Below are 27,540 nucleotides of genomic sequence, written 5' to 3' on the forward strand. Positions count from 1 at the left end.
CCATACAGCGGAGCTTTCCTCGCTTGGAGAGGTTTTTTCTTCCCTCTGTACTGTTGTATGGTTTCACATTAGCCACGTTTCGACGAAACGATGTCTGCTTGCAAACTCCTTTCAAAATCACCGTTTGCCACGGCAACGGAAAATTGAGTAGAGTTCGAGGAATCTTCCCAAGTAGCCTTAAGAAACTTTATTTGATTATTAACAGTGTTTTAAAGCCTTTAAAAATCAAATAGAGTTTCTTAAGAGAATGTGACATTTGTCAGCGTCACAGCATAACGACGTATTCCGTTATCCTGTTTTTTTTCGATTCGGGCCAATATAACACACAGTGTTTTTCAAATTTTATCAATACCATTTCCAATTTATTCAAATTTCGGAAAATCATTTTTCATTCTTATTTATGTAATAATGCGTATTTATTTTTACACCAAACTATTTTTTTTATTAACTGTACTTAAACTTTGTGTTTTTATTTTATTCCTCTATTTGAATCTGCGGTGATAATAAAAAAAGAATTAAAAAAAATAATATTTAATATTTTCAAATAATACATGTGAAGAGTTTGATGAAGGGTATGCAATATTTGCAAATGAGAAAAATTTTCATAAAAATATATATTTTCTTGGGCAAAATAATATGCTCTTGATGACGATAATTTTTGAGACATACCCCAAATAGCCAGAATTGCTTAAGCAGCTCATTTTGGCACGCTAAAGATCGCTGCTCTAATTCGCCTTTTGCAGTAGATAAACAGCATCAAAGTTCTATGTGGGCCTTTCAAACAGCGCCTAAGCAGCTTCCTTATGCCACGATGCCAGGGATTATTTTTCTTTGTGTTATATTTTCAAGCAAGCGTCATCGATGAAATAAACAACAAGATTTGTTTCGTTTAATCACATATGTATATTTTTAAATCTTTTGTATTGATAAATTACACAAATTTTTACACAATTTACTGATAATTCACAATCGCTTCACTCAATATTCATTCTTCAAGTAACGAATCTAACTTGTGCAGCAGCAATGAGATTATTGCCGGCGTCCGTCTTTGACACTTTGACAAGAGCCACCTTGTACCGATGTCATGCATTAAAAAGCTATAAAGTTCCACCAAGTTCAGTACCCTTTCTTAACAAGCCTTCAAGTTCCATTATGAACCCTACACATAGTGCTAATCAGCCGCAAAGTTCCAAAGAGTACCATGTGCCTGTTAAAAAGCTCCATAGTTCCGCAAAGTACCGTCTATCTCTTAATCAGCCACAAAGTACGACATCGGAACGATTTTTCGTTAAACAGCCCTAAATCAGCTATAAAGCACGAGCTGGCTATTTGGGACTGTACATGGTCACGTACATGGCGCCTCCATTTCTTATGTCAAAAAGTTCGTCAAGCTTCGTGTGTGTAGCTTGTGTGTAGATGGCAACAAAACCAAGCGTCTGCGACAATTTCTATCAGCTATTGTTTAATTTGTGTGTCATCATGATTTTATAACAGGTCAGTGTATCGATATTACCATTATCTTTACATGAGCTACATAACCCAAATAGCCAGCTCGTACTTTATAGCTGATTTAGGGCTGTTTAACGAAAAATCGTTCCGATGTCGTACTTTGTGGCTGATTAAGAGATAGACGGTACTTTGCGGAACTATGGAGCTTTTTAACAGGCACATGGTACTCTTTGGAACTTTGCGGCTGATTAGCACTATGCGTAGGGTTCATGATGGAACTTGAAGGCTTGTTAAGAAAGGGTACTGAACTTGGTGGAACTTTATAGCTTTTTAATGCATGACATCGGTTCAAGGTGGCTCTTGTCAAAATGTCAAAGACAGACGCCGGCAATAATCTCATTGCTGCTGCACAAGTTAGATTCGTTACTTGAAGAATGAATATTGAGTGAAGCGATTGTGAATTATCAGTAAATTGTGTAAAAATTTGTGTAATTTATCAATACAAAAGATTTAAAAATATACATATGTGTTTAAACCAAACAAATTTTGTTGTTTATTTCATCGATGACGCTTGCTTGAAAATAAAACACAAAGAAAAATAATCCCTGGCATCGTGGCATAAGGAAGCTGCTTAGGCGCTGTTTGAAAGACCCACATAGAACTTTGATGCTGTTTATCTACTGCAAAAGGCGAATTAGAGCAGCGATCTTTAGCGTGCCAAAATGAGCTGCTTAAGCAATTCTGGCTATTTGGGAAGTTTTATATTCCGCAGCATATTTGGATTTATATTTGGACATATTTGGATAGCGTTTGGACATCATGTTTTTCGTCCACGGCTGCAGCTGACCTCCATGCTGATATAATGGAAGAAACCCATGGAATGAAAGAAACTTATGTGATACAGTGACAATATGCAGTGACAAAACGATGAAATGTCGAATAAAAGTATTTGTGGTGAATTTATGCATTTATTCCATGAAATATTAACACCTTCTGTTGTAACTTAACGAAGATCTAGAAAATACATATAGAATGAGACAGAGCAATACAGCCATCTCTGTCGATTTGTTCGTTGAGTTTGACATTTTTCGTTAAAAATACCGGCAAAATTTTAATTTTTAACGAAGCATTGACGAAGCCAGGAAAGCGTTACGCAGTGTTTTAAGCCCTGAAATTACTGCTGTATGGAAAGCTAAAAGTAATACTTTTAGGCATACTTTTAACGGTTTCTTAACAGGATTGTGCTACTTGGGTTATTCGTGCAATTTTTGTCATCCTTCACAGGTTGGATGGCATGAAACTTTGCTTGTAAACTTTTGATAGGTGCGAAAAAAACTGTGCATTTTGTTATTTAAACTTATTGTTGGGACCCTGCTCATGGGAGAACACTCGTTTAAATATGTTTAGTAATTTCCATACGGTAAAACCATGTGTTAATGTGTATACGTTCATAAAATCGCCATTTTCGAATCGGCAGAAGAATCGTGTAATGGAAACGCAAAACTGTTCGGCTGGAAATAGACGATCCGAGATCGTCGCGGTACTACGAAAATTGCGTATGACTTGAGCTGTCAATTCTTTCATAAAATCTAACAGATAGTAAACTATTAGAACTGATGCAAACGAAATTTGATTAATGGTCGTTGGTGTTGATATCCGACAGCCAAAATATCACTAATTTTCGTGTGATTTTGCAAGTAGGGAGGTAGTTTAAGACATTTAATTCATTATTTGATTTCTTCTTCTGCTATTGGGCGTAACGTCCTACACGGACATGCCGACCGTTACAGGCTTTCGAGACTTAATTCATTAAGCACGCAGTCGGATAGTCAATCTTGCTACGGAGGGACGGTCTATTTGGGGCTTGAACCCATGGCGGGCTTGTTATTGAGTCGTTCGAGTTGACGACTGTACCCAAGTAGCACAATCTTGTTAAGAAACCATTAAAAGTATGCCTAAAAGTATTACTTTTAGCTTTCCATACAGCAGTAATTTCAGGGCTTAAAACACTGCGTAACGCTTTCCTGGCTTCGTCAATGTTTCGTTAAATTTTAAAATTTTACCGGTATTTTTAACGAAAAGATCAAAATTAACGATTATGTTTCTATCCGTTTTAGTCATCATGTTTCTATTTCTTCGTTAAGCTACCTTTTTCATTTTTTCATGAAATAAATTAATGAAATTTGTATTTGTTATAACAAATATCCACCATATTGGTTGGATCCTACGGCGGGACATTAGTCGCTGTCGTCCCGCAAATGATCCCGGCGCGGTGAAGACATCCCAATGGCACTGCTTAACTTCGGTGCGTGAAAGAGCGCTACAGTGCGGGGCGCCACGGTGTGGCATCATTGTACGCGGCATTCCCATGCCATCTGCCATCCTGTGTCGTACTGGACGGTCCGTGTTTCACGATCTGGTGCACCTTGATGCTGTTTTTATACAACCGACTGAGATCCGCCTCCTGTCCGGATGGTTGTTGTTGTTACTGTCTCCGTAGGCGTCGTTCGATTTCAGCGCCCAAACGGATGCTTTTTGCGGTAAGAATTCTTCTCGTGCACCATATTTACCGAGGTACACCATCATTCCACAGCCCGCGCACCAAACGCTTGCGTGCTCTTGCGCCGCAGGTTCATCAGTATCGCACTAGAGAGCGAGGTTATTCCGGTGGCTGTAGGCGGCCGGCGTACAGCTGTTGGCCACCGTCGAGATTATGGAAATGTGGGACGAGGGGCGCATGTTTTGTTGCGGCTAGTGGAGTGCTCACAGTAATGCACGACCGCGAGGCAGGGACAATATTACACGGCGCCATTCTCTTTATTTGATGGAGCGGGCGGAACTCTACCATCGAGTTTGAATGCTGCGAGAAAGTTCGGGAAATTTCGACGAAATATTAAAAATATAGTCAATGCGATAAGAATGGTGATAATTATACACTAACCTGTTGGATAAGCTTGATAATGCACAAATTACAAGCTGTAAAATTCGCGGCTGCTTGCTTTTCTTGTCGCCTTTCACCACACAGGAAGCTTGACGAATTTTTTGACATTATGAATGGCGGCGCAGCACGTACAGTATGTCTCAAAAAGTATCTTCATCAAGAGCAAATTAATTTAAACAAATAATTTAATTTATTTAACAAATAACTAAATTTAATTTTTAGTTTGGAAAATGGTATGCGATGTATTCATACTTCGAAAATCTTCATTAAAATAAAACAATTTTTTTTTTATTTTCTTTTTAATTATCATATCAAATGAAGAAAACCTTCAAATATCAAATATTAAAAATGTAATTAAAGCAATGAAATGTTTTGCAATTAAAATCAGGGCACTTTATTAAATAAATGTTAATAATAAAATAATTTTTAAATACTGCTTAAACTACATGAAAACTACATAGTGTTGATAAAATTTGAATAACACTGTCAGTCATATTGGCATGAGTAAAAAACAAAAACAAGGTAACGGAACATGTCGTTATGCTGTAACGCAAGCAAATGTCATATTCCCTTAAGAAACTCTATTTGATTTTTAACGGCTTTAAAAAACTGTTAATAATCAAATAGAGTTTCTTAAGGCTACTTGGGTACCACGGGAACGCCTACGCCCGCCAATTATTTGATTTACTTTTACTGGACATAAGTTTCAAACCTTTTGTAATACAGGCGGTCCCCGAGATACACGGTACCTCTTATACGCGGATTCGGAGATACGCGGTTTTCTAAATTTGACAATTCTTTGAGCAAATTGTACTGATTTGACACATCAATTGCAAATTGCTAAATAATTTCCGTTTTGATCGAATGTTAAAAACTATTTCAAAAGGTTTAAAACAGTTATATTCAGTCAGAATCATATCAAATAATTCATAAAGTGACTAAAACCGCCCCTTACTTGCAAAATTACACGAAAATTAGTGATATTTTAGCTGGAAATCACGAGATTCGACTTACGCGGAAATTCGAGATACGCGGTATTTTGCGGCCGTTTTCGGTCCCCATTAACCGTGTATCTCGGGGACCGCCTGTAATTTTTAACATTCGCTCAAAAGATAAAGTATATGGAATTTTATAATAGATGTGTCAAATCAGAGCAATTTGCTCAACGAATTATCGCATTTAGAAAACCGCGTAGCTCCTAATCCACGTATAAGAGAAACTGTGTATCTCGGGCACCGCCTGTAGTTGCTTTTCTCATGATCACATAAAAATAATCAATATTGAGACATGATTATCTATCAATTTGTTAATCCACGACAGTTAAAACAGGCGTTCGTTACAACAGCAACAAAAATGCTACTTGGGTATAAGACAAAACATGCGTTACGCGTAACGCTAGCGTAACGTAGAGCGTTGAGCTATTCTTCTACAAAAAAAAAACGATTGTGTCAGTAGCGCTCCGGGTCAGGGTGACGTTTTGTCAGATCCGTAGACAAACCTTGGCCTGTAGCAACCTCGGCCCGGGGGCTGACAAGCCGTCAAGAAAACAAAAGGCCAATGTTTCAGCAACACCCCCTGTCTGGTTTCGCTGCCTCCTTTCCCCACGCTGCCTACTCGTACCTGCTTGGAAGATTTCGGGGAAAAGATCCCGAGTTGACGTACGGGGCGATAGCAGGGACAGGACAGGTCGAAGCGTTTTGCGAAGTGGATTCTCTCGTTATTTTCTTTTTGTTTTTGTGGTGCGGCCCCCGGGGGAAGGGAACGCTTTCCCTCCATGGTTGACCGCTCTCGGTGCGTGTGTGCGTGGTGCGGGTTTTGCCAAACAGTCGTTCGTTCACAGCAGAGTGGTGGTGAGTATTGGGAGCGTTTGTCGCAGCACCCTGCCTGCCCGCCCGCACTCCAGCAGCCTTTCCACTGTGTGTGTCTTACGTCTTCGCTTTTTGCCGTGTCGCTTTTCTTGCAGAATCCATTCTAAAGCCCTTCCCTGCACAACAGGGGCAACGTTTTCCCTCCTTGTGTGTGTGTTAGTGAGTTGAAGAACTATCTAAAGGAGTGGGGCAACGCGGAAAGCATGCCGACCTGGCGTCGGCGCCTGTAACAACAGCACACACAGCAACACACATACACACAGTCAGTGCCGCGGTTTCGGCCGCTCCTGCCTCCAGCCTGATGAACCGCCACGGGAACACGCCCGGGCGACCGGTCGATCCGGGCCATCTGTACGCTGCGCTGATGTCGGACGGGGGCCAGCTGCCGGGCGCGTTCGTGCCGGGCGGCAACGCGTTCTCGCTCGCCCACTACCAGAACATGCCGAACGATCAGGTCGACTGGGCCGCGCTCGCTCAGCAGTGGATCAAGATGCGCGAAACCTGGATCCAGCCAATGCCCAGCCTGATACCGTCGCCGCCCCCGCCGCCCTCCTTCGACCGGGACGATGGGGACGGTGGGCCGGCGGTGCAGGCCGGTCGAATGGAACCGCTCCATCAACACCATCAACACCATCAACAGCAGCCGCAGCAGCAGCAGCACCACCTCCAGCGCCACCCACAGCCGCTGGACCAGTACGAGGAACAGGGCGAAGCGCCGATGGAGGTTGAGCGGGAGGACGACGGGGATATGCCGCTACCCCCACAACCGCCCACGATTTCCGCCGGCGGCTGGCCCACGACCGACGGGCCGCCGGGCTGGCGAGCGGGCTGGCCGTCGGCGGCGGGCGGTCCCACCCCCACCCACAACAGTGGCAGTGGGCCGCACCACCACCTGGCCGGGGGCGAGAAGGCTGGCGTGGGTCTGGTGCCGCCGCCGCCGCACCCGACCGTGCAGCCGCCGCTCGTGAACGAATCGGCCTCGGCTGCCGTCGCCCTGTGGCAGGCCAAAAACAGTCACCTCTTCCAGATGGGCCAGCCGAAGGAGGAGGCGGTCGCCGGCCGGCCGCCGATGATGGGCGCGGCCGGTGCACCGCCGCCGGCCGCCCGCCGTGGCTTTAGCTCCTCCCAGCCCGCCAAACCGGCCCGGCCGCTGCCGGGCTTGATGGATCGCGAAATCAAGATGGGCCACGCCGGTGCTGCGTCCACGTCCTCCTCCTCCACGGCAAACGATGGGGCGCGGCACGAGGCGAAGGATGGGTTCGGCGGGGCGGCCTCGATCAATGAGGAAAAGCGCATGATGCTGCCCGCCTGGATCCGGGAGGGGCTGGAAAAGATGGAGCGGGAAAAGCAGCAGAAGCTGAAGCGCGAACAGGAGCGGCGGCTGTGGGCGGAGAAGGTGGAAAGCGAGCAGAGTCGCTTCTCGCTGTCGGTGGGTGTATTTTATTTGTTTTGTTTTTTTTGTTATCATTTCAATTTTACACAACTTGTCTTTTCTTCATGGCAGCCGCCGCCGGAGGAACCAAGCGCAGCGCTGAACATGGAGCAGCATCAGCAGCAACAGCAGCAGAATCAGCAGCAGCAGCAGCAGCAGTATCAGCAACCACTGCTACAACAGCAACAGCCTGAGCCTGAAGAGGCCCCACCGAAGCGCCGGGAAACGGTGGAGCTAAAGGAGGAGGATGTGGAGAAAATGGTAGGTACAATTCTGTGTGTGTGTTCTACTCGGCCCGCGCCTCTCATACTTAAGCGTACACACCCTCCCCCACCCATTCTTCAACACGCCCATTCTGCGAAACGCCTCCTGTGCCCGTATTGGGTCGTCATGCCGCCACCGTAGACGAAAAAGATTTTGACTGAGATTTTTATGGACACGACCAACGAGGTGCTAACGGCCATCGCCAAGGAGGAGCTCGGCAAGGTGCAGAAGCGCAAAGGTAATGCTTGCTGGTGTGTTGCATGGAAGAATGTTGAAATACTCACGGCGATTTGTTGTTTGTAAATTACCTTTACAGCCAAGCAGGCCGTTACCGTCACCACCAACGTTGGGCTCGCAACCGCAGCCGGTGGATTAGGTAAGCAAGGCTGAGATGAAGCCTTTACTTTAATTTTGTGCTAAGCAAGTGATGGGAGTTACCGTGAAAGTGAAAATGAAAATTTTTGTGAACATTTACCGCAAAACCAAAGTTTAAATTGGATGTTTGGTGCATTAAACGATCGGTGGTTTTAGTGCACTGAAATACGTTCCAGTCGATGAAGTCAAATTATTTAAACTGTTGAGCTTAGTTTGAAATGTTCTCTAAAATTTTAGCGGAATTTGGGGCAAGTGTGCCACTTTAAGCATTTCATGTTAGAACTCACTAAAACGTGTTTGTCAAAAGCCGATTTAAATCTCATAACCATTTTACATCTATTTCCTCACTTATAAATGAGTTTCACTTGAAAAAAGTGCAAACAAAACTGTTTTTGAAGCGTTTTCAAAAGGGTCTAAAAAGACGTTGTTTTGACGTTGACGGGCAAGAGCGCCACTCGTATGGGGCAAGACGGCCACCTGGTTAAAATAAACGTATTTCTTAGATAATTGAAAATAGTTACGTTTGTGTCTCTAGTGTATGTATTCCTACATGTCTTGAGTCACCAATGAACCCTTTTTGACCACCAACTGTACCTTAGTATGGTTTGTTACTGTTCTGTTTTTCTGGGGTGGAATCCGCTCACAATAGCGCACCATTACGCAGCACGCTACAACAATGTTTACATTTTAGACAGCACGCACCTATGAAATATGGTGGCACACTTGCCCCAAACAGAGATGGCTCTTTTGCTCCAAAAGTTGTAACTTTTTTTGAAATTAGATTTTTCAGTGACAAAAAGAAAGTTTTTTTCAATTAACCCCAAAACAAAATTTCACGTTTTCTCAGCTTTACGGTGGTGTAAATATTTTCTCGGTTGATTGTTTCAATGATTTTTGAGAGCTTATTTTGTTTGATTAAAAAATTTTAATATTCTGCTCAATTTTGAAACGCAACATAAATCAGTTCAAAACAATTGGAAATATCGATTGATCTATATGAATGATCTATATGATCTATATTTGGCTCAGTATACCTAGTCATTGGAACGCAACAAACTGTGTACACAATTGATCATTTAACTAAAGTTTTTTTTTATGGAAAAAATGCTTGGTGGCACTCTTGCCCCTATGGCACACTTGCCCCAAATTCCGCTATTGGTGGTTTTCTGTTTCGTAGCGGTTAAAATTTCCATTACAGTGGAACCCCTCATAACGAGTACCTCTTATTACGAGCTTTTCCCATAACTAGCCAATCTAAATGCTCAACAAATGCATTTTTAAAATCGACTAAAATCTCGCATAATGAGCAATGTCATTTGACTGCCAGATGCGTTTTTGATTGTCAGATGTCGTGATGTGAAATCCAAATCACGATAGGTTAACATTGAGCATTTCTTTAATTTAGATTATCGCTCAGGCAACATGAGAGATTCGATACTTGTTTGTATTGCCAGAAGGAGAAATGTCGCATCATTGTAGGATGTAGTGTGTGGTCTATTGACGAGTGTGGCTGCCAAAATATTTATCGTAATATTTGAAAATTAAATTCGTGCTGAAGAATGCAGTGGAACCCCTTCATAAAGCCGTACAACGAGATTTTCGCATAACGAGTCAATCTAAATGCTCTATGAATAGCCCTCTTAACGAATAAAATCTCGCATAACGAGCAATTGCTCGCAAAACTCTTTTCAAATCAGATAGCAGTTCAGTTCAATTTCATTGCTCCAGTTCCTTCCGGCTTATTTGACAATATTGGAGGCTCTCTGCGGCTTCGGCAGTGGAAGTGGACAGGAAGTAGATTTTAGTGTATAATGTACCTCGCTGTGTGTTTCACAAGTGTGAATTGTATTGATAAGGGTGTTCTGGCACGAATTCTTGATCTACTTGCTCGTGAAGGCGAACTGGAGCTGCAACCCATGCTTAACGCGGGCTTAAGAATTGATCAACCATTACTGTTACCGCTTGAAGGTGTTCATATAGTCATTATAGAGTAATTGGAAGGGATTAAACTCGTTATGAGAAGCTCCACTGTACTTACCACAAATGTTCGATTGTGATGATAAAAAAATGATGAAAAAGTTTACCTGACTATGACTAACAGTTGTGTGTTGCCAACAACCTCTTCCTAAATAGAAACCGATATAGCACAACACATATTGCCGATATACAAGCAAATTACGTGTACAAAACAATAGAAAATGGCAATTTCGGGAGATATTGAAGAAAAGACTAAACCAATCGACCAAACATCGTAAAAAGAAAATGATTCAAAAATAATTGCAAAGCAATATGTTGCCAACGATAATTATTATGAAGACATTGGTAATTTTTTAGGAGCATGTATGGCCTTTATAGCAGCACATTTGCGATGCTGGCACCAATTACAGGGTTTCGCACAATTTATTCGGTTTGTATAATCCATAAGGTCGGTTTCCATAATTTGTAGTTGTATAATCCATAAGCTGTAGTGTTGGATAAATCTGATTCAGATTCATGAATCAGAGTGAATCTTTGTTGGACAGATTCATGAATCTCAAAGATTCGTTGATCTCTAAAGATTCATGGATCTCACATTTTCATGAGTCTCAAAAGATGCATAAAACTAGAAAGAATTATGAATCTCATAAGATTCATGTATCTCGAAAGATGCACGAATCTCTAAGGAATCATAAATCTCTAAAAATGCATAGAGCTTCTTAATATTCTTGCCATAACAACCTACGTGATCATGCTAGCCTACAGAGGCTTTTTAGACTGGTTGGCATGTTCAAAACAGCAGGATAATTTGTTTTGCTACGGACAGATGGCCCATGCAAGGCTTGTGCCCACGAAAGCCATTTTGTTAAGTCGTGCGAGTTAACCACTGTTCCACTGTATTTCCGATATCGAGCGAATTCAATATTTTTTAAATCATATACAGGGGTTCGAATCATTTAAGGAGCTGTCTTCAGTGTGTGGGTGCCGCTGTAAATACCCCTAAGTATTTTCGTTAATTTTTCTAATTTATTATATTTAATTACGGCTTATGCCGCAGGATTTATTTAGTTTATTATGTGTACAGCTGAATGCCTCGCGAAAACAACTCCAAAAGATGTTTTGTAGAAAGCATCATCGGTATCAATTCGAAGCTTTTTACAGCGGCACACACAGTCTGGCGACAGCTCCACAGTATGCTTGCAAAATTCCCCTAGTCGATTGCAACGCTCCCCTATATGCAAACCCCCGATTGCAAACTTCCACAGCCTGAATACTTGGAGATTAAAGAAGCTTCAGAGCTCATGAATTTTTAGACATTCATGAATCTTTGGAGATTCGACTCGAGATTTGAATCACGCTTCTCTGAAGAGTTATATAAGTGCATCTCAACAAAAGATTCATAAAACCCAACAGTAATTTGTTGAGCTCGCATCACGGTTTATTCCTCTTTTATTTTTATTTATTTATTCCATTATTACGGCACGTATATAGCCGTATTTTCAGCCCAATAATGCTGATTTACATTGATCTACAACAAGGTATTTCCTATTTGCGTCCTGCCTTATACCGGGCATACACGGTTGACGACTATTAACAATTAAGATTATCCAATATTGGGGCCCTTTCCGTTGTAAGTTCTTAGGCTGAAATTTTAGCCTGTCAGCTGTTTGCATTGTATAGCAGTTTTCGAGCAGCTTTCTAAGTAGGTATAATATATAGGTTGGCTTATCCCAAGGTGTATGAATTTATAAGGCTGATTTTTATCGCTTCTGCTACTGAATAAAGATTTTAAGAGTGTTTTGAGTATTCGTCAAGCCTCCAGAAACCTAGTTTGAGCAAAAGTTTTCACTCGTTCTGTCAAAAAGTGATGTTCAAAATGGATTATAAAAAAATGCTATGAGACCACCTGGACTACATACACTTTGATTCTATATTGCATCACCTGATCTCTTTAATGCACCTTGCGATAAATGTAAACAACACCGTGTTTTCGAGCAGGTACTCGAATCTAATTTAAGCTTTGAGGCTAGAATAATCTAGACTGAAAATTGCAGGCTAGTTTTTTGTGTGGTTTTGTATGGAGAGTTTACATGATTTCCGCCTCCAACAGTCAAATCCATACAAAAAACTGACTAAAATCGTGAAGGGCCCCATTACCGGTTTATTTGCTGTACTTATAGGTGTAAGTGGGACTGTTGTTTGGTTGCGCTTGTAGGTTTGCTACAGCTCGTATAGTTCGTCATTATAGCGGCTCCTCCTAGACTACTGTACCCACCATATATGCTGGACTTTCCATCCACGAGGCCTCCCGCGGCCACTCAGTACGCTTATCGTTAAATCCGCCATTGTGGAGGGGGCTTACTAGGTTTAAATTTAAGTGGCCAGATGACTTCGATGCTTTAGCCATTAAGCCCAGGATAATCAACTGGCGAGGGTGAGAGGCCGTGAGCGGTTTTGGACACTCCTTATTGCACGGAATAATTGTTCCGCGATGTTTCAATATATTTTTGCACGAGAGCGTAAAATACGGACGTTCACGGATCAAACGTTCGCGGTGGCTGGAGTTGATGGGCGCACATGGTACATGGCACAGGACAAGGGTCAGCGAAGGCGGCAAATTCAGAAAGGATTCAAACCTCGTCCTCCAGTTCATACGATTTTGTTTCATCTAGACTTGTTCAGGCAACCATCCGTTTTACATTTTTCCCGGATTGTTTGAATAGGCCTACAGTCAGTACTGTCTAAGGCCACTTCTGGTGTGGATTCTTCACTAGATGGTCCGTAAATAAGCAAAATTTACTATTTAATTAATTCTGTAAAACAACATCTCTAAATGTAAACAAAAGTGTGATTGACAGATAGGCAAAACCAATGGCTGCTCGAATCGGAAAGAGTTATCCACCAGTGGAGAAAATTATCCACCGATGGAAAACAAATTCAGGTTAAATTTTATAGACTTTCGTAGGCGATCAGGCCCATTATTCGTAATATTTGAGCATCTTTTTAAAAAGAAACATCAACCGAAAATTGACTGTCCCGGTTCACTTCTTAAGAAAATCGCATTATTATTATTATTTAATAGATAATCTTTAATGGGCGATTATCCCAATAACAGATTGAACACTAATTGTAATGTGATATTTTGGTACAGTGATGTGTCAGGGCCGGTTTAGTGGAACAGTCGTCAACTCGTGCGACTTAAATACGTGTAGGACTTGACTATCCTGCTATGTGTAATCAATAAGTAATTGAAAGCTAAGCCCAGTAGTGGTACAGGCAGGCCTTGACCAACAACGATTGTTGAGCCAAAGAAGAAGAAGAAGAAGAAGTAGAAAAAGAAGAAGAAGAATGTGTTAAAATTAATCCTTCTTAGCACTTAGCTACGATACCGTTTTAGATTCGAATTGTATTCCAACTAGAAACAATTGTTTGCTCTCTTACAGGTTTGGGTATTTATTGTGATAGCGATGAGGAGGAGGAAGAGGAGGAGGAAGAGGCCGAGACGGGTGATGGCCGAAGCAAAAAGTCTACCGGTGCGGACAATGTCTCGGACAATGGCAGCGATCACCACTCCTCCGACGATGATGCGTCCGATTCGGAAGCAATGCGACGAATGATGGTAAGAAGGACATTTGATACGACACAGTGAGAGTAAAAGCAAATGTAAATCACAACCACACTTACATTTACACACCTTCGTTCGTGTAGGAAAAAATACGCATCCGGCAGCAGGACTTTAAGGCCACGGCGGCACTGATCGAGAAGTGGCTTGAGGATGTGTGCGAGTATTCGCCGGCCACGGCCGAATTGCAACGCGCGGCTGCTGCCGGCGGCTCGGAGGAGGACGGCTCGGAGGATGGCGACCAAAGGGATGGGGACGGAACGGCGGACGGGTTGGATTCCGATCCGGACCGAGAGTCAGCCCGTACGGTGGGCAACAATGGGTACGGCAACTTTGGAAAGCCGCTGTTTGGTGCCAAGCACGGAGAGGAGCAGCAGCAGCAGCCACCAAGCGGCAGCCGAGTGCAGGAAAGTGGTACGTACAGCAAAGGAGGGTGGAAGGGACCGAATTTCTATGAAATTTTTGTTTTTTTGTTGTTTTTGTTCGTTTTCAGTGGCACGCAAGCGACGCGACAAGCGTGTATCGCGGTTCAGTGACCCGCGGGACACGGTGCGCACGACGCACATTACGCACGTGTCGATCCTGTCCGCCGCAGCCGCCGCTAGCCTGCCGCCCGCCAAGGCAGAGGAACCGGCGGGTGGCGGGAGCGTTATGCCCACCCCGACCGCCACCACCACCATCGCGATCCCCGCCGCCGCTGCCGCCGCGTCCGTGCGGCCCCCCAAGACGACCACTGCGCCCCGGCTGACGGCCGCCCAGCGCTCCGTCAATCCCTACTTTAACGTGCCGACTTACCAAACGATATACAGCATCAGCGGCGGGTCTGCGCAGGCCAAGGGCAAAGCGGACCAGCCAGACCAGCTGGCCAACAACACCTCCTGCACCACCAACACCACCAAAGAGGGCGACGGGCGGTCCAGCGGACACCACCAGGAGCGGAAGAAATCGCCGGCGGACGAGCGGGACGGCTACCACCATCGGAAGCGGCACCGCCGGGATCGGTCCCACACCCGGTCGTCGCACAGTTCGCGCACGAGCTACGCGTCCGGCCGGTCGGGGTCGGCCGACTCGCGCACCTCCCGATCGCCGTCGCCGGCCGATGGCCGCCAGCAGCGGAGCCGTCGGTCCCGGTCCGGCACGCGACATTCGTCCTCGTCGCGCCGCTGGCACCGGTACGATCGGGACCGGTCGTCCTCCCGGGGCCGTTCGCGGTCGCCTGGCACGCGGCACCGGCGCCGCAAGCGCAGCAAGCGCTCCCGGTCCCGCTCCCGGTCCCGCTCTCGCTCCTCGTCCAAATATTCTTCCCGTCGACGGTTCTAGACACCGTTTGTGTGTTCCGCACGTGTGGCAGTTTTGTCTCTGTTTGGTTTTCGGAAGGGCGGAGGCTTCACTTTCACGTGCCCTGGCCTTGCCCTTCCCTTGCGAATTCCCAACCCCGTATGAAACAGGGAGACAAGAACGGTTTGCGGTGCGGTGTCAGAAATCCTTGTGTGATAAATTAGGGAAACGTATGTATAAACACACACACACATGCAGACCTTTTCAAACACACACACACACACACACACACACACACACACACACACACACACACACACACACACACACACACACACACACACACACACACACACACACACACACACACACACACACACACACAATTAGTAAGCACGTGGCAGGTTGTCCTTAAGACGCAAACGAGGCACATGTTTAAAGACAAGCAGTTAGGTAGAGCAACTATTAAAACAAAACTAACTTGCATTAGGCGAACCGAACAATCGAGCAGGAATTAAAAGGCCCCGCACGTTTGATTCGCCTATTTAGTGTATTATTTAGGGGTAGAATTTCCAAACATATTACATCCAATCGCCAGATCACGTCCCGGGATAGACAGAAAGCCACGGGGGAGAAAAGGAAAAGCAAAAGCAACAGCAATTATCAATTGTTCATGTTTCCAAACATCTGTCTTCGTCAATATTTTAGCTCTGTTAACTAGTGATGGGCGGGTCTACCCGAACCGAACGTGTCTACGCGTGGCCGTAATTCTGATCTGTATTGTGTCCAATTAAAGTCCAATTAAACAAAAACAAGCAAACTTGCGGCTTAAAAAGAAACTCATTTTCAGTGATGTTGTGATGTAGCCCTTGTTATTACAGGGTTTTTTTTCCAAATCATTTTCGAAAGTAAACATTGTTATTCACCGCGTGCGATATGTTATTCCACATCGATCTGACATTTCATTTCCATCATATAGGGTTTTCCTCAAGTAACATTCGAATGTTCTTCTATTTGTCGTAACGTCTTACGCGGACATGCCGGCCTATACAGGCTTTAGAGACTTAATTCATTACCACGCAGCCACGCAGTCAATTCTTTGCTATGGGGGGGACGGTCCATTCTAGGCTTGAACCCATGACGGGGATGTTATTGAATCGTTCGAATGCATGTATTCGAATGTACACATAATTATTCACCGCCTCCCAGATGTTTTTCACCAGCTGTCAAATAGTGTATTCAAAATGAAATTTCAGTTTTTACACATGATTTTCAACACATCGCATCACAACTGTCAAACTCAATCCAACTTGTTGGACGTGTTGAAAAACATGATAAAAAAATTGAAAATTACGAGATGAAATATCGGATTGATGTTGATTAACATCTCGCATGCGGTGAATAACATCGTTTACATTCGAAACTGACTTGGAAAACCCTGTAACAATTTTGAATTTCTTTAGCATGATTTTCAACACCTCTACAGGCTGCTTCTATGGTTTTTTTTACTCCGGGGTTCGAAGCCAGATCGTATCACCCATTGATAGTTAAAGTGTTGAAAATCATGCTGAAGAAACTAAAACAAAATATGATGGAAATGAAATGTCACATCGATGTGGAATAACATTTTGCACGCGGTGAATATCGAAGTTTACATTCGGAACTGACTTGGAAAACCCAGTATCACCGCGCGAGGGTTTAGTTTAATTTTGAATAGCTTTCGCCTGAATGAGATAATTTATTTGTATTGAATTACTGAAGAGGCCGCAAAAGCGTTAAAAAGAGCATTGTTTTGAGTATTTTTTTTAATTAATTCAAAAATAATACTTCCATGCATCAAAAGCTAAATATTTAAATTAATCAATGGGTTAGAATTGCTGTTATCTGAATTAATAACATGGAAATCGTGTCTTTTTGCTTTTCTGATTGCGAATTCTCGAAATCATTTAAATTAGTTTACTCTTTACTATCAGATCACTATCGGGCAACTTTTGGCAGTTTTTTCAACATTTAATTTTACCCTTGCGAGATCTTTCTATTCGCTGCTTAAGATGCAGATAATATGTGGATAGTTTTAGTTTTAGAACACAACTGAGTCAGGTGCAACAATCTTTACATTAAAGAGCGACGGACAGAGCGAACACAGGATGAATGGTAGGGAAAAGCTCCCAAATAATCAAACGAAAGTGGGGAACGAATATCACGTATAAGTCACAAGTCGAGAGAAATCAAATAAGCCGCGTTAAACGTTAAACGGACGTATGTTTGCTTCCGTTTTTTTCTTTTCCCCGTATATATATACATATGAATATTTATCTGTACAGACAAGTGTTACTCTTAATGGTTTTCCTTTCTTTTGCAACGATTGACCGGTGTTAAACGGGAGGAAAAGCAATAGGCGAGTTTTGTTGTGCCGGCACCGTGTGGCTCCCTTTGAATCTTCGCAACTTTAGTCGACTCTACCCCTTGCGCACCGAAACCGAGAAAACCAACTGAGAAACCAAGATTGTAGCTTCCCGTTTTGACATTGGGCCTGTGCACGCGTGTACTACCGATTTATTACTTACGAAACACTCTTTCAACACCGTTTTCTCAATAATCTCTATCAGTAATTTAACAAGTGCACAGACAGACAGTCCAGACAGATGAAAAAGAAACGCACCCACTTACTCACCGCACCCGCAGGACGAGTGTTCTGCGTGCAGGGAAGAGCAAGCGAGTAGAAGAGGAGAAAGATTAAAGATGTAACAAACAAACCCAAAACTAAGCAAGAAACAGTTAGATTTTCGCTCTCCGGTCTCTTCTTGGCGCTCCGCGTACAAAAGCAAGTGGTTTTTATCGAAGCAAATAGAAATAATAACTCCAACCATGAAGTTTTACACCCTGGCGTGTGGTGGTTCGTATGTGTGTGTGTGTTTTAATGAAAGAACTGTTGATAGATGCTGCAAAAAACACACATTTTTTGGTTTCATTTATGAGGGAGTTTTTATTAAAACACTACGGTTCAGTATTTCGGCGCATCTACACACTGCTGCCAACTCTGCAGGGGGAATTGTTTTGCTTGCTCCCCCTCGCCAGATTGGCAGGCAGAGTTCATCAATGCTAGATGTGTGCTGTTGCTGCTACTTCTTCGGCTGCAGTAGTTCACCTACTCGACCTAGGACCGGTGCCTACACTCAGCCTAGGAGAAGCCATGGCCACTATGTGCCTGTTTCTTCGTTGGTTTCTAGTGGCCTCCCCAACGCAGGCGTACAGTTTGTATACGCTAGTAGTGTAATACAGTGCGCGAAATGAAAATAGAATCACCATGTTTTTTGTTGTTGCAATAGTTGGGGATTTACGTTACGGAATGAGATTTATTTTAGTTCAGAATGTAAAAATAACCTTACACCTTTCAAGCACATTACTTCAACATATTGATGGGACTATTTTTCAATTATGATTCAGCATAATACCTCAAAACAGGTGCGATATAAAAAATAGCACCAGTTAGATTTTGATAAACGTTTGATTCTAGAAACATTCTAGGAATGATGTTATTGATACAAATTAGTTGAATGGATCCCTCATTTATAGGCTATAATACAAACAACAGCGAGTGATACTCGATCTCTTCAAAATGTTCACACAAAAAAGAGTTTACCATACTTAAGCTGCTATTTATCTTCATTTTAAAACAAAACGACAACCAAGAGTAATCAAATGACGTTTCATCTGGTGTCAGAGCTGGACAGCATGCTAACCACTTGATCATTTCAAAATATTTGTCAGAAATCCAGCCTTAAGTAATTCAATGCATGCTTGTAACGACATGTCTTGTAACGACAACTTTGTCTAGGCCTATTTGTGTATAATTTCAAGTATGTTGGTTCATTTTCATTTCACATTCAGATCCACTGCAATAGCAAACTGTTGCAATACTGTAAGAGACAGGACAATGGACATCAAGTTAGAGGTTAATTTCACCTAGCAAGATAAAATCATCACAATCTTTCTTGTTGGAAAAACAGATTCCAAAAAATTGGCACGACTTAAACCCGATCAAGAATCGCTTACGATGGTATATATTCTATTGTGTGTTTTAATCTGTTGCAGAATTTGATAAACCACTATTTTCTACACCGTAAATAGTACTCATAAACGATTTTGATAAGCAACTGTTAACTGATACGCTGCTTTTGTATTGATTCTTCAACTATCTGACATTGAAACACTATTTTTGCTCAGAGAGTCAGTAGTTTTTGACATTTTTCACTATCCTGCTAACTCAAGTATCTGTTTAAAACGATGTAAACGATACTATTATTGTTTCGCACCTGCGTTAAAGAATATTCCAGCATAATTGAAAAATATCACATCAATATACCGAAGTAATGTGCTTGAATGGTGTAGAACAGGTTATTTTAACATTCTGAACTAAGACAACCACAACCGGTAATGTAAATCCACAATTGTTGCCAAAATACATGGTGGTGCTATTTTCATTTCGCGCACTGTAGTAGTAGTATTTTGTTGCTGTGTTGTAAACGCCTAGTATATATATAGTTGTATATCCAAGTTATATCTTACACTGGGTTTTTATTTATCTCCTGTCCTGGCGTAAGAGAGAGGATGGATTGGCAGCGTTAAGTTTCCTGGGGGTTTCGTCACAGAAATTGTTTTCCTTTTTCATTTCAGGAATTCCATTTCCTTTCATATTTATTTGTGTGTATAGTAAACTACTCCACCGTAACCTTGCGCCCCCTCAGCATCTCTCGCAATCGGTACTACTAAGTGGGGGCTGGTGGTTGTTTTTTTCTAATACAATTCTATAGCATCTGATACTTTGGAATACAGTGGAAAATAGGTTTGAAGATGCTTCAAGGGGTGTGTATGTGTGTGCGTGTGGGAGGGAGCTGAGTGCACTAGTGTGATTGTTAAGAGGAAAACCTTTGCAGCTACTAATACAGGGGGAGTATTTTTTGCCTAATACCACGAATCTCGCGCAGGAGAAGGGTGCGTGGTGAACGAGTGAGGGTAGTATATGGGGGGAGAGAGAGAAATAAAAAAACAAAACTAATTGGAGCCCACAGATCAGGGCTATTGCGTAGTAGGGACATTAACATAAAAAAAAACAAATTAAAAAACAACATAAAATCAACAAATCAGTCAATCGTTCTCTACACTCTTCTTGTACCCTCCCCGGCTAAGTCATCTGTTTTTTTTTTCATCTAAAGCTTATAAATTAAGTAAGAGTAACGCATTAAGTAACGTAAGCGTGAGGCATCTCTCCTAGCGATTACACATCGATCGAACTACCGGAGTAAGTGCTCTATGTACAGTAGGGGAAGTGTTGGGGGTCGTCCAGGTGTGTGTGTGTACGTCAGACACACACTCTCTGCCGTCTACTGCGACTCTGCTTTAATGCGCGCTCCTTACGGGTCTGTCCTCTACATCTCTTAGCTCTATCCCTAGTTTTGCTTGTTCCCCAACCCCAAGTTGTGTGTCCGTCCTTGTGTAGCTAAACTGAGGCTTCATCGATCACAGATATAACGCGGTTGTTGAGAAACCCGACCTGCTGGCTCGGGCGCCATTTGCTGTTCAGTCTGCAGTGTTGCTGGGGCTGGAGCGTGCTGGAGCCGGTGGCGGCAGCGCCCGCCGCCGTACCGGTTCCTCCACCCGCCGGTTTGCCCGCCTCGCCGCCACCGGTCCGCCCTCCGCCACCGGCACCACCGCCGCCGATCGTGTTCTGTGGCGCGACGTCCGACTTGGTCGCGAGCGGTGGCAGATTCTTCGCGAGATCACCGTTCACCGGCTGATGGCTGTGATGGTGGTGATGGTGCGGATGGTGATGGTGATGGTTGTGGTGCTGCTGCTGGCCCTGGTGAGGATGCAGCAGGGCGAGCCCGTTCGTGTCACCCGGCGGGCCCATCGTCGGTGATGGCGTCGTGCCCGGCGGCCCGTAACCGGCACCGTGCTCGATCGGGCACTCGGGATGATGGTGGCCGAGCAGCGTACCGCCGCCGGCCGCACCAAGGTGCCCACCGAGCAGGGCCTTCGTTTTGGAGAGGGACAGCCGGCGGCCCCGCTTGTCCAGCAGGATAGGAACTTCGGCACTGAGGTTGTTCTCGAACTCGCTCAGCATGAGATAGTTTTCCACCTGGCGGAAGGAAATGGGACGATGGGTTAGTTTCTAGGCGAACGGCATACGGCGCGGTGCAAAAGATTCTTGGACAGTCTGATTGAAAGTCATGGATCTGAATTATTCATTGGAATGAATCTGAACGAAGAGTAGGGTAATTCATGCACCTAAATAATGTTATTTATATCTCACTAATATTAACATAAATCAGATCTTCTTCTTCTTCTTCTTCTTTGGCTCAACCGATGTCGGTCAAGGCCCACTTGTAGGCTTGGCTTTTCTGAAATCTGATCTACAGGGTTAATAATACTGTAGAATACAAAAAAACTATAACTTTTCCCAAATAATAAAACACCCACGAATCTTGCCAAAGTTGTCGAAATAACGTGACAAAAAGGTTGGTAGTCTTCATAATCATTTTCTGAGGACCTCATAACAACTTCAAAAGTTGTATTAGGTTGCTTGAACACTTGCTAGAGGGCCCTAGCCCTACTTCATGGATTTCTGGGAATGGACCTTCTCCAAAAGAATCGGATACTCTACCTTATTGCACGAGGTGATGCAGTCGCCGACGTAGTCCAGATCGTCCAGCAGGTTGTCCGGCAGGTCCATGTCAGCGATACCCTCCTCGGAGATGCAGGTCAGCTCCGGCTTGTCGAGCCCATTGATCGGCTCCACGATGCCGTCGCTCAGCGGCGGTATCAGCAGCTCCGGCCCGATCATCATTGCCGTGTTGCCGGTGATGATGCCCGGCTCGTTGTCCGGCTCCTGCGAGAAGGAGAGTTTGCGGCGCTGCGGGCACGTTTCCGAGACGCACAGATGGCGTGTACCGTTCGCCCTAGAATGGGAAGGATAGAGGAAAAGGAAGACAAAAAAAGAGCATTAGCAAAGAGGCAGCCAGACCCACACAGGAGCTCAACGTTACCTGGTGTGCTTGTGGCGTGATACCGACCGCCGGTGCAGATCGATCAGAAACATCAGCACGCTGCCGACGATGGCACAGCCCGAGCTAAAGTAGTAGCCGGCCGTGCCGGACCCGCTGTCGTTCATGTAGCCCGATATCGGCACGCCGAGCGCAATCGGGATGGCTTGCGCGAACTGGACGAAGCCCCAGGCGCGGGCAAAGTTGCGGGCCCGCACCTTCTCGTACGTGTACATCTTTAGCGAGTAGTGGTACCCGCCGCAGAAGATGCCGTAGATCCACACGAACATCACGTAGCCGTGGTAGTTGCCGTGGACGGCGGTGAGCGCCAGGATGCAGACGCCGCACATAAAGATGGCCGTCTGGCAGAGGTACTGCCGGGCGATCCGGCACTCGACGCTGTTCCGCACGACCAGCAGCCCGAACGCGGTGCAGCCGAGCGTCCACGCTAGCCCGAGATAGATCTGCAGGATCATCACCTTGTCGCCGATGCCGTCCTTCTGCACCTCGTGCGCAAGGTAGAAGATGGGTGTGTTGATGCCGAATGCGCTGCACGGAAAAAAAGAAATGCAACAAAATCCTCGTACATTAGAATCCAATCGCCCGAAGATGAAATTAGAATCCCAAAATGCCTACCCGATGCCGGTCGAGGCGAGCAGTATGCGCACGGTTTTGCTGCGCAGCGTGCTAAAGTCGAAAAATGGCGGCCGATCGTCGTGCTTGTTCTTGTCCTTGATCTTGCGCTTCTGGTTCTTCAGGTGCAGGATTGCGCGGCGCTGCGGATGGTAGAGCGACGCGGACCGGTAGCAGGTGCCGAGGATGAACGTGATGAACACGGTGCCGGTGACGGCCTGCAGCCCGAGCCGCCACCCGATCGCATCGATCGCCGACTTGATGAAGGCGGACATCACGGCAATGCCGAGTCCGCTGCCCGACACGATGAAGATCTCCACGAACTCGCGCCGCTTCTTGAAGTACTGCGCCACCATCAGCGTGGAGCAGTCGCGCGTCATCCCAACGCCGACACCGACGACCGCACCTGCAAAACAAACCAGCCGGGTCGTTGGTGCTAGCGGCAACGACGGCGCAGCGTCTGTACCGTATGGGACTTACCGTAGCTGAAGAACAGCTGGTGGAACTGGGAGGCGAAGGAGGTGAAGAGGCACCCGAGGGCGGTCACCAGCCCGCCGATAACAGCCGTCAGCCGGGTGGATTTGCGCTTGCATACCGCGATCGTGATGGGTGATATGAAGAGTGCCACCGCGGTCGACAAGGCGCCCAGCCATCCTGTTGGAACGAGACGAAGCAAGAAAGGGCTACGGTCAGATATCTTTCTGGAGGTATTGCAGATATTGGAGTTGAAGACGTTTTTCGCACGAATAGCTCATCAGCTAGATTGCAAACGCTTCAAGATACTGGAAATTCAATTCCACAAAGTGTCTGAAATCTCGAGCGTGCCTCATAAATCTCACATCGGTGGCATGTGTGCGTATATAAATCTAGCAACTACTTCTTAGGATCCAGCCAGTGTGAATTAATTCGTCTCGAGCTTCAAACGACGAAAGGGTTCTTTTCTATTGACATTAGGATTCAATCCACCCGCGTTTCTCGCATCACAAGAAATTTCCCAGACAATACTCGATACGCCGACAACAACAAAAAAGAAGTAAAAAATATCTTTCCAGTCTTTTCTATCTGTCGTACGGTCACAATGTGTTCTCGTGTGTTTCCCGACCCATCTTTTCCCGTCCGCGGACGACGCGCGATGATTTATGGATGTGCTCGCGATAGATAAACATGATGAATTGTGGCGGAGATAGCAATGATGAGTTAATAATGCTTTCACTGGAAATCTGATTTTGGCAGCAGTAGTTGAACTGAGAACTAATTTGATGCATTTATCTTGTGTCTAGCGTTAGGCGCACTCGGAGGACCTTGGTGACTTGCTGCTGCGTGTGCTTCGATAAGTTGTATTAGGGAGGATTTTTCTCAAATTAATGAGCCCTTGTACTTACTGAGCTGTGCAAGGGGCTTTGTTGACTACAATGAGGCGCAGACAACATTATCCTAGGAACGACATAGGTGACGTTCAACTGGGTCAAACCCAATGATCCGCAAACAGTCCGGGAAGAGTGTTAAAATAAACGATCTGCAATCAACTGCTGCTGCTGCTGCCTGTTATTAGGATTTTGTCACCCAACAACGGTAGCTTGTCACGATAATACCTTGCCACTGTCCAACTGTCTAATCTAGCACAGTCCACTCGCAAGCCTGCCATCTGAAGCCGATGGTGGTAATCGGAATAGGACCCTCAGCGCTTGTGTGTGTTCGTGTTTATTAGTCTCTTTTCTGTAATCCTCTGTCCACTCTTTCCACTCGTAGGCAAGTCAGTTTGTAATCGAAATGAAAAAAGCGAAAGGAGAAAAAGTGTAGGCAATCAATGCAATGCAGCGCTTAAACACAATTTCAAATCGACTCAAGTGGGCATCCATGTGCGTGTGTGTGTGTATGTGCGGAGAGGAAACCATAAAAATGGCTCGATTCATTTCCGGCTTACCGGGGCCGCAACGGAGTGGCAGCGGAAAGATATTGGCTAAAAACAACCATTAAAACTTTTATCCTACACCAGCAAACACACCGAGTTCGCAACCGTTAGCCGGTGCAGGAATGTTTTATGTTTTTAATTTTTATTTTCCACTTAATCGTAGTGTCGCTCGGACGACGCCAGACCGTGCTCCTGCCGATTACAACACCGGGATCCACATACAAAAAAAAAAAAACGGCTGACTGAGCAATCGAATCCATGTGTGTGTTTGTTTGGTGTGCGTCTGGTACCGTGCCGTGACACCGTGGCCGTCCTGGCGTCAGGATGTGAAGCCAAAGTTTTAACACATCACTTAAGAGAGTGTGAGAGCAAGTCAGTGCACCGGGAGGATGTCGTCCTTCGACAAATGGCGATGGGGAAGAGCACTGTTACGAGCGTTTAGTCCTCTAATGAGTTTAGAAACAGCTGGCAACATTGTAAGAGGAAGTAACTGGCATAAAGTGGTTGAAGTGTGAATATAGACGTTTGTTACCGATGTGGTCTCTCTTGGTGTTTTTAGTTGTTGTGTTTTAATTAATTTACCTAACACATCTTTTTGATATGCTACAAACGTCATACGGTGAGAAACTTTTAAAATTGTCCAATCTTCATGTGTTACATTTAGATTCAAAATAATTTTAACATTGTTATGATTCATCCTTAAGCAATACGGCAAAACGAGCGACGCCTGAATAAAGACAAGAGAATGATTCCATAAAAATTATATTTACAATATAATGTAAATCCATTTATACATCCATAGAAACCACTACGCCAATATCAATTTTTTTCTACATTAGAAGATGTATCTTGCATTAGAGGGAGGTTTTTTTAATGGTTTAAGATTGACAGATGTTTTAGACAACGTTTACAATCAAAAGGATCTGCAATGCTACTTAAAATCTCTGAGCTCTCAGTAGGTTAGGAACTTCAAAATTTGATGTTAGAAGTTGAGCAAATCGATTTCAATCAATAATAATACAAACATATATCCACCACGTATCGAACTATGACGAACGAACTTTTTCGCAAAATATTTCTACTGAAACGATGATTAAAGCCATGGTTGTACGATAAAGCACATTTGAAGACTCGCAAAATCTTAAACCACCATATGTTTTAAACTACTTTGAGCGCCATGTAAGTCTTGAAATCTGCTTATAACTTGATATTAGCTACATTAGTTAAACAGATATTCAGATTTTATCTGGACTATAATAATTCGTGAATGTCTAAATCATCTCTCTCTAAATCTGGACTTATAATTCTCAGGAATCTTTTCTACTGAATAAAAAAAATCTCAGAAATATTTCAAAAATACTATGTCGTACTTATTTTTTCCGATCAATAACATTTTGGGCAGAATGCAAAATGTGCTGTGTGAACGACAATTGTAATGTTATTTCCGTTGCATTTGAAAACTATCCGTGGTAGAGGCAAACTGATGGTAAATGCGACGGCTCCAGTTAAATCGATCGTGTCACAATTCCCCCCTAGTAGCAAGGTCTGCGTATTCGATCACGGGATACAAATAAGCATAGTGAGTTTGTTCATTGATGCCACAAATGTAAGTTCTTATTCAAGAGGCAACTACCGATTTTACTCTGCTACAATACGCCTTCTGCAACAGGTCAACAGGTATCTGACGAAAACCTTTTTGCTTGGAAATTATATTGACATTCCTCGGTCACCTGTTTCGGATTTAATTTGTTTCCATTTGATCTGAACATTATTTTTTATTCCATTTCATCAATGTTTCTTATCATTTTATATTGGTAATATTCCGTATATATATATACATAGACCTAAAAAGGTAAGAATAAATCCTTTCGATAAGACTTTATGTTAGCTGTTGAGCTGATGAGAGATATATGCAATCGCAACAGCGTTCAGAATAGCATCTCAGTCGACAATTTTTGAAAATGAATGGCCTCTGAGATTTGTGCTATTTATCATACATGAAATATGGAAAATTGTTTCGACTCCACGATGGTCGATTAATTTCCTATGAGCACAGAATAAGCTCAAGAAACTCGTTATTTATTATTTGGATCATATTTGACAAGCCGTGAGGTCTTGCAGGATTCAGGAGAATAAGAGAATCTAGTAAAGGATGGTTCGGATTACAATTAGAATTGAGAAGAAATTATTTGTAGTTAGACAACCAGATGCTGAATGAATCTGAGTAACTGTAAATTGCATTCTAAACATAATATCCCATCATAATCACAATTTTGACAGGATAAAATTCGACCCACAGTAGCAGTAGTTGTCTAAAAAATCTCATCATAATATTGAATTTTTTACCGATAATAAAAAACTATCAAAAAATTCGATACCACAATCCAAGCGACAAAATCAACATGATTTCTTGCTTATACAGGTTTACCGATCTACCTAATAGAACGAGAAAGACTGTCAATTTTGTAAGAGACGAATGAAACCAATTGGCTCAAAGTCTCTATAAAAAAGTTAAAATAAATAAAATGTCAATTTTGTTAGTTGGGTAGATTGTTTTGTAATTTCTTATGATGATGATCTTGCAAATTTTTCCAACAGGATTTCTAACACTCCCACATAACTTTGCATTCCAATATCCTTCATTGAATCCATCAGATATAATATAATATTAAGAATATTTAATTACTGATAGAATCTTCCACACTTTCGAATATTTACAGATATATCGTGAGATATTTCCTGTAAA

At 43.7% G+C, this 27,540-nt stretch overlaps 2 protein-coding genes across 10 annotated transcripts in view; one reads left to right on the plus strand and one right to left on the minus strand.

The window, feature by feature from the left end:
• Positions 1 to 5,841: 5,841 nt before the first annotated feature.
• On the plus strand, positions 5,842 to 15,481 carry LOC11175633 (arginine/serine-rich protein PNISR). 2 transcript variants are annotated; one of them, XM_061642415.1, is made up of 8 exons: positions 5,842 to 6,240; positions 6,354 to 7,687; positions 7,763 to 7,951; positions 8,096 to 8,192; positions 8,271 to 8,330; positions 13,750 to 13,925; positions 14,015 to 14,342; positions 14,422 to 15,481. In XM_061642415.1, the coding sequence occupies exons 2-8, from the start codon at positions 6,560 to 6,562 to the stop codon at positions 15,246 to 15,248; spliced, it is 2,805 nt and encodes a 934-aa protein (XP_061498399.1). In that variant the 5' UTR covers positions 5,842 to 6,240; positions 6,354 to 6,559; the 3' UTR covers positions 15,249 to 15,481. The 2 variants fall into 2 exon arrangements, with proteins under 2 accessions (XP_061498399.1, XP_061498409.1); XM_061642425.1 differs by having other exon boundaries at positions 5,857 to 6,181.
• A 3,061-nt stretch (positions 15,482 to 18,542) lies between these two features.
• LOC5666814 (monocarboxylate transporter 12) overlaps positions 18,543 to 27,540 on the minus strand; it is a 132,450-nt gene continuing 123,452 nt past the window's right edge. For all 8 annotated transcript variants that reach the window (XM_061642451.1, XM_061642459.1, XM_061642482.1 and 5 more), the window contains 5 exons: positions 23,363 to 23,536; positions 22,886 to 23,288; positions 22,253 to 22,798; positions 21,871 to 22,165; positions 18,543 to 21,345 (listed from right to left, as the gene is read on the minus strand). In XM_061642451.1, the coding sequence (XP_061498435.1) occupies positions 20,707 to 21,345; positions 21,871 to 22,165; positions 22,253 to 22,798; positions 22,886 to 23,288; positions 23,363 to 23,536 (2,057 nt within the window). In that variant the 3' untranslated portion in view covers positions 18,543 to 20,706. The remainder of the gene's footprint in view (positions 21,346 to 21,870; positions 22,166 to 22,252; positions 22,799 to 22,885; positions 23,289 to 23,362; positions 23,537 to 27,540) is intronic.

The sequence above is a fragment of the Anopheles gambiae genome, chromosome X (assembly GCF_943734735.2).
Source record: "Anopheles gambiae chromosome X, idAnoGambNW_F1_1, whole genome shotgun sequence".
Classification (NCBI taxonomy): domain Eukaryota; kingdom Metazoa; phylum Arthropoda; class Insecta; order Diptera; family Culicidae; genus Anopheles; species Anopheles gambiae.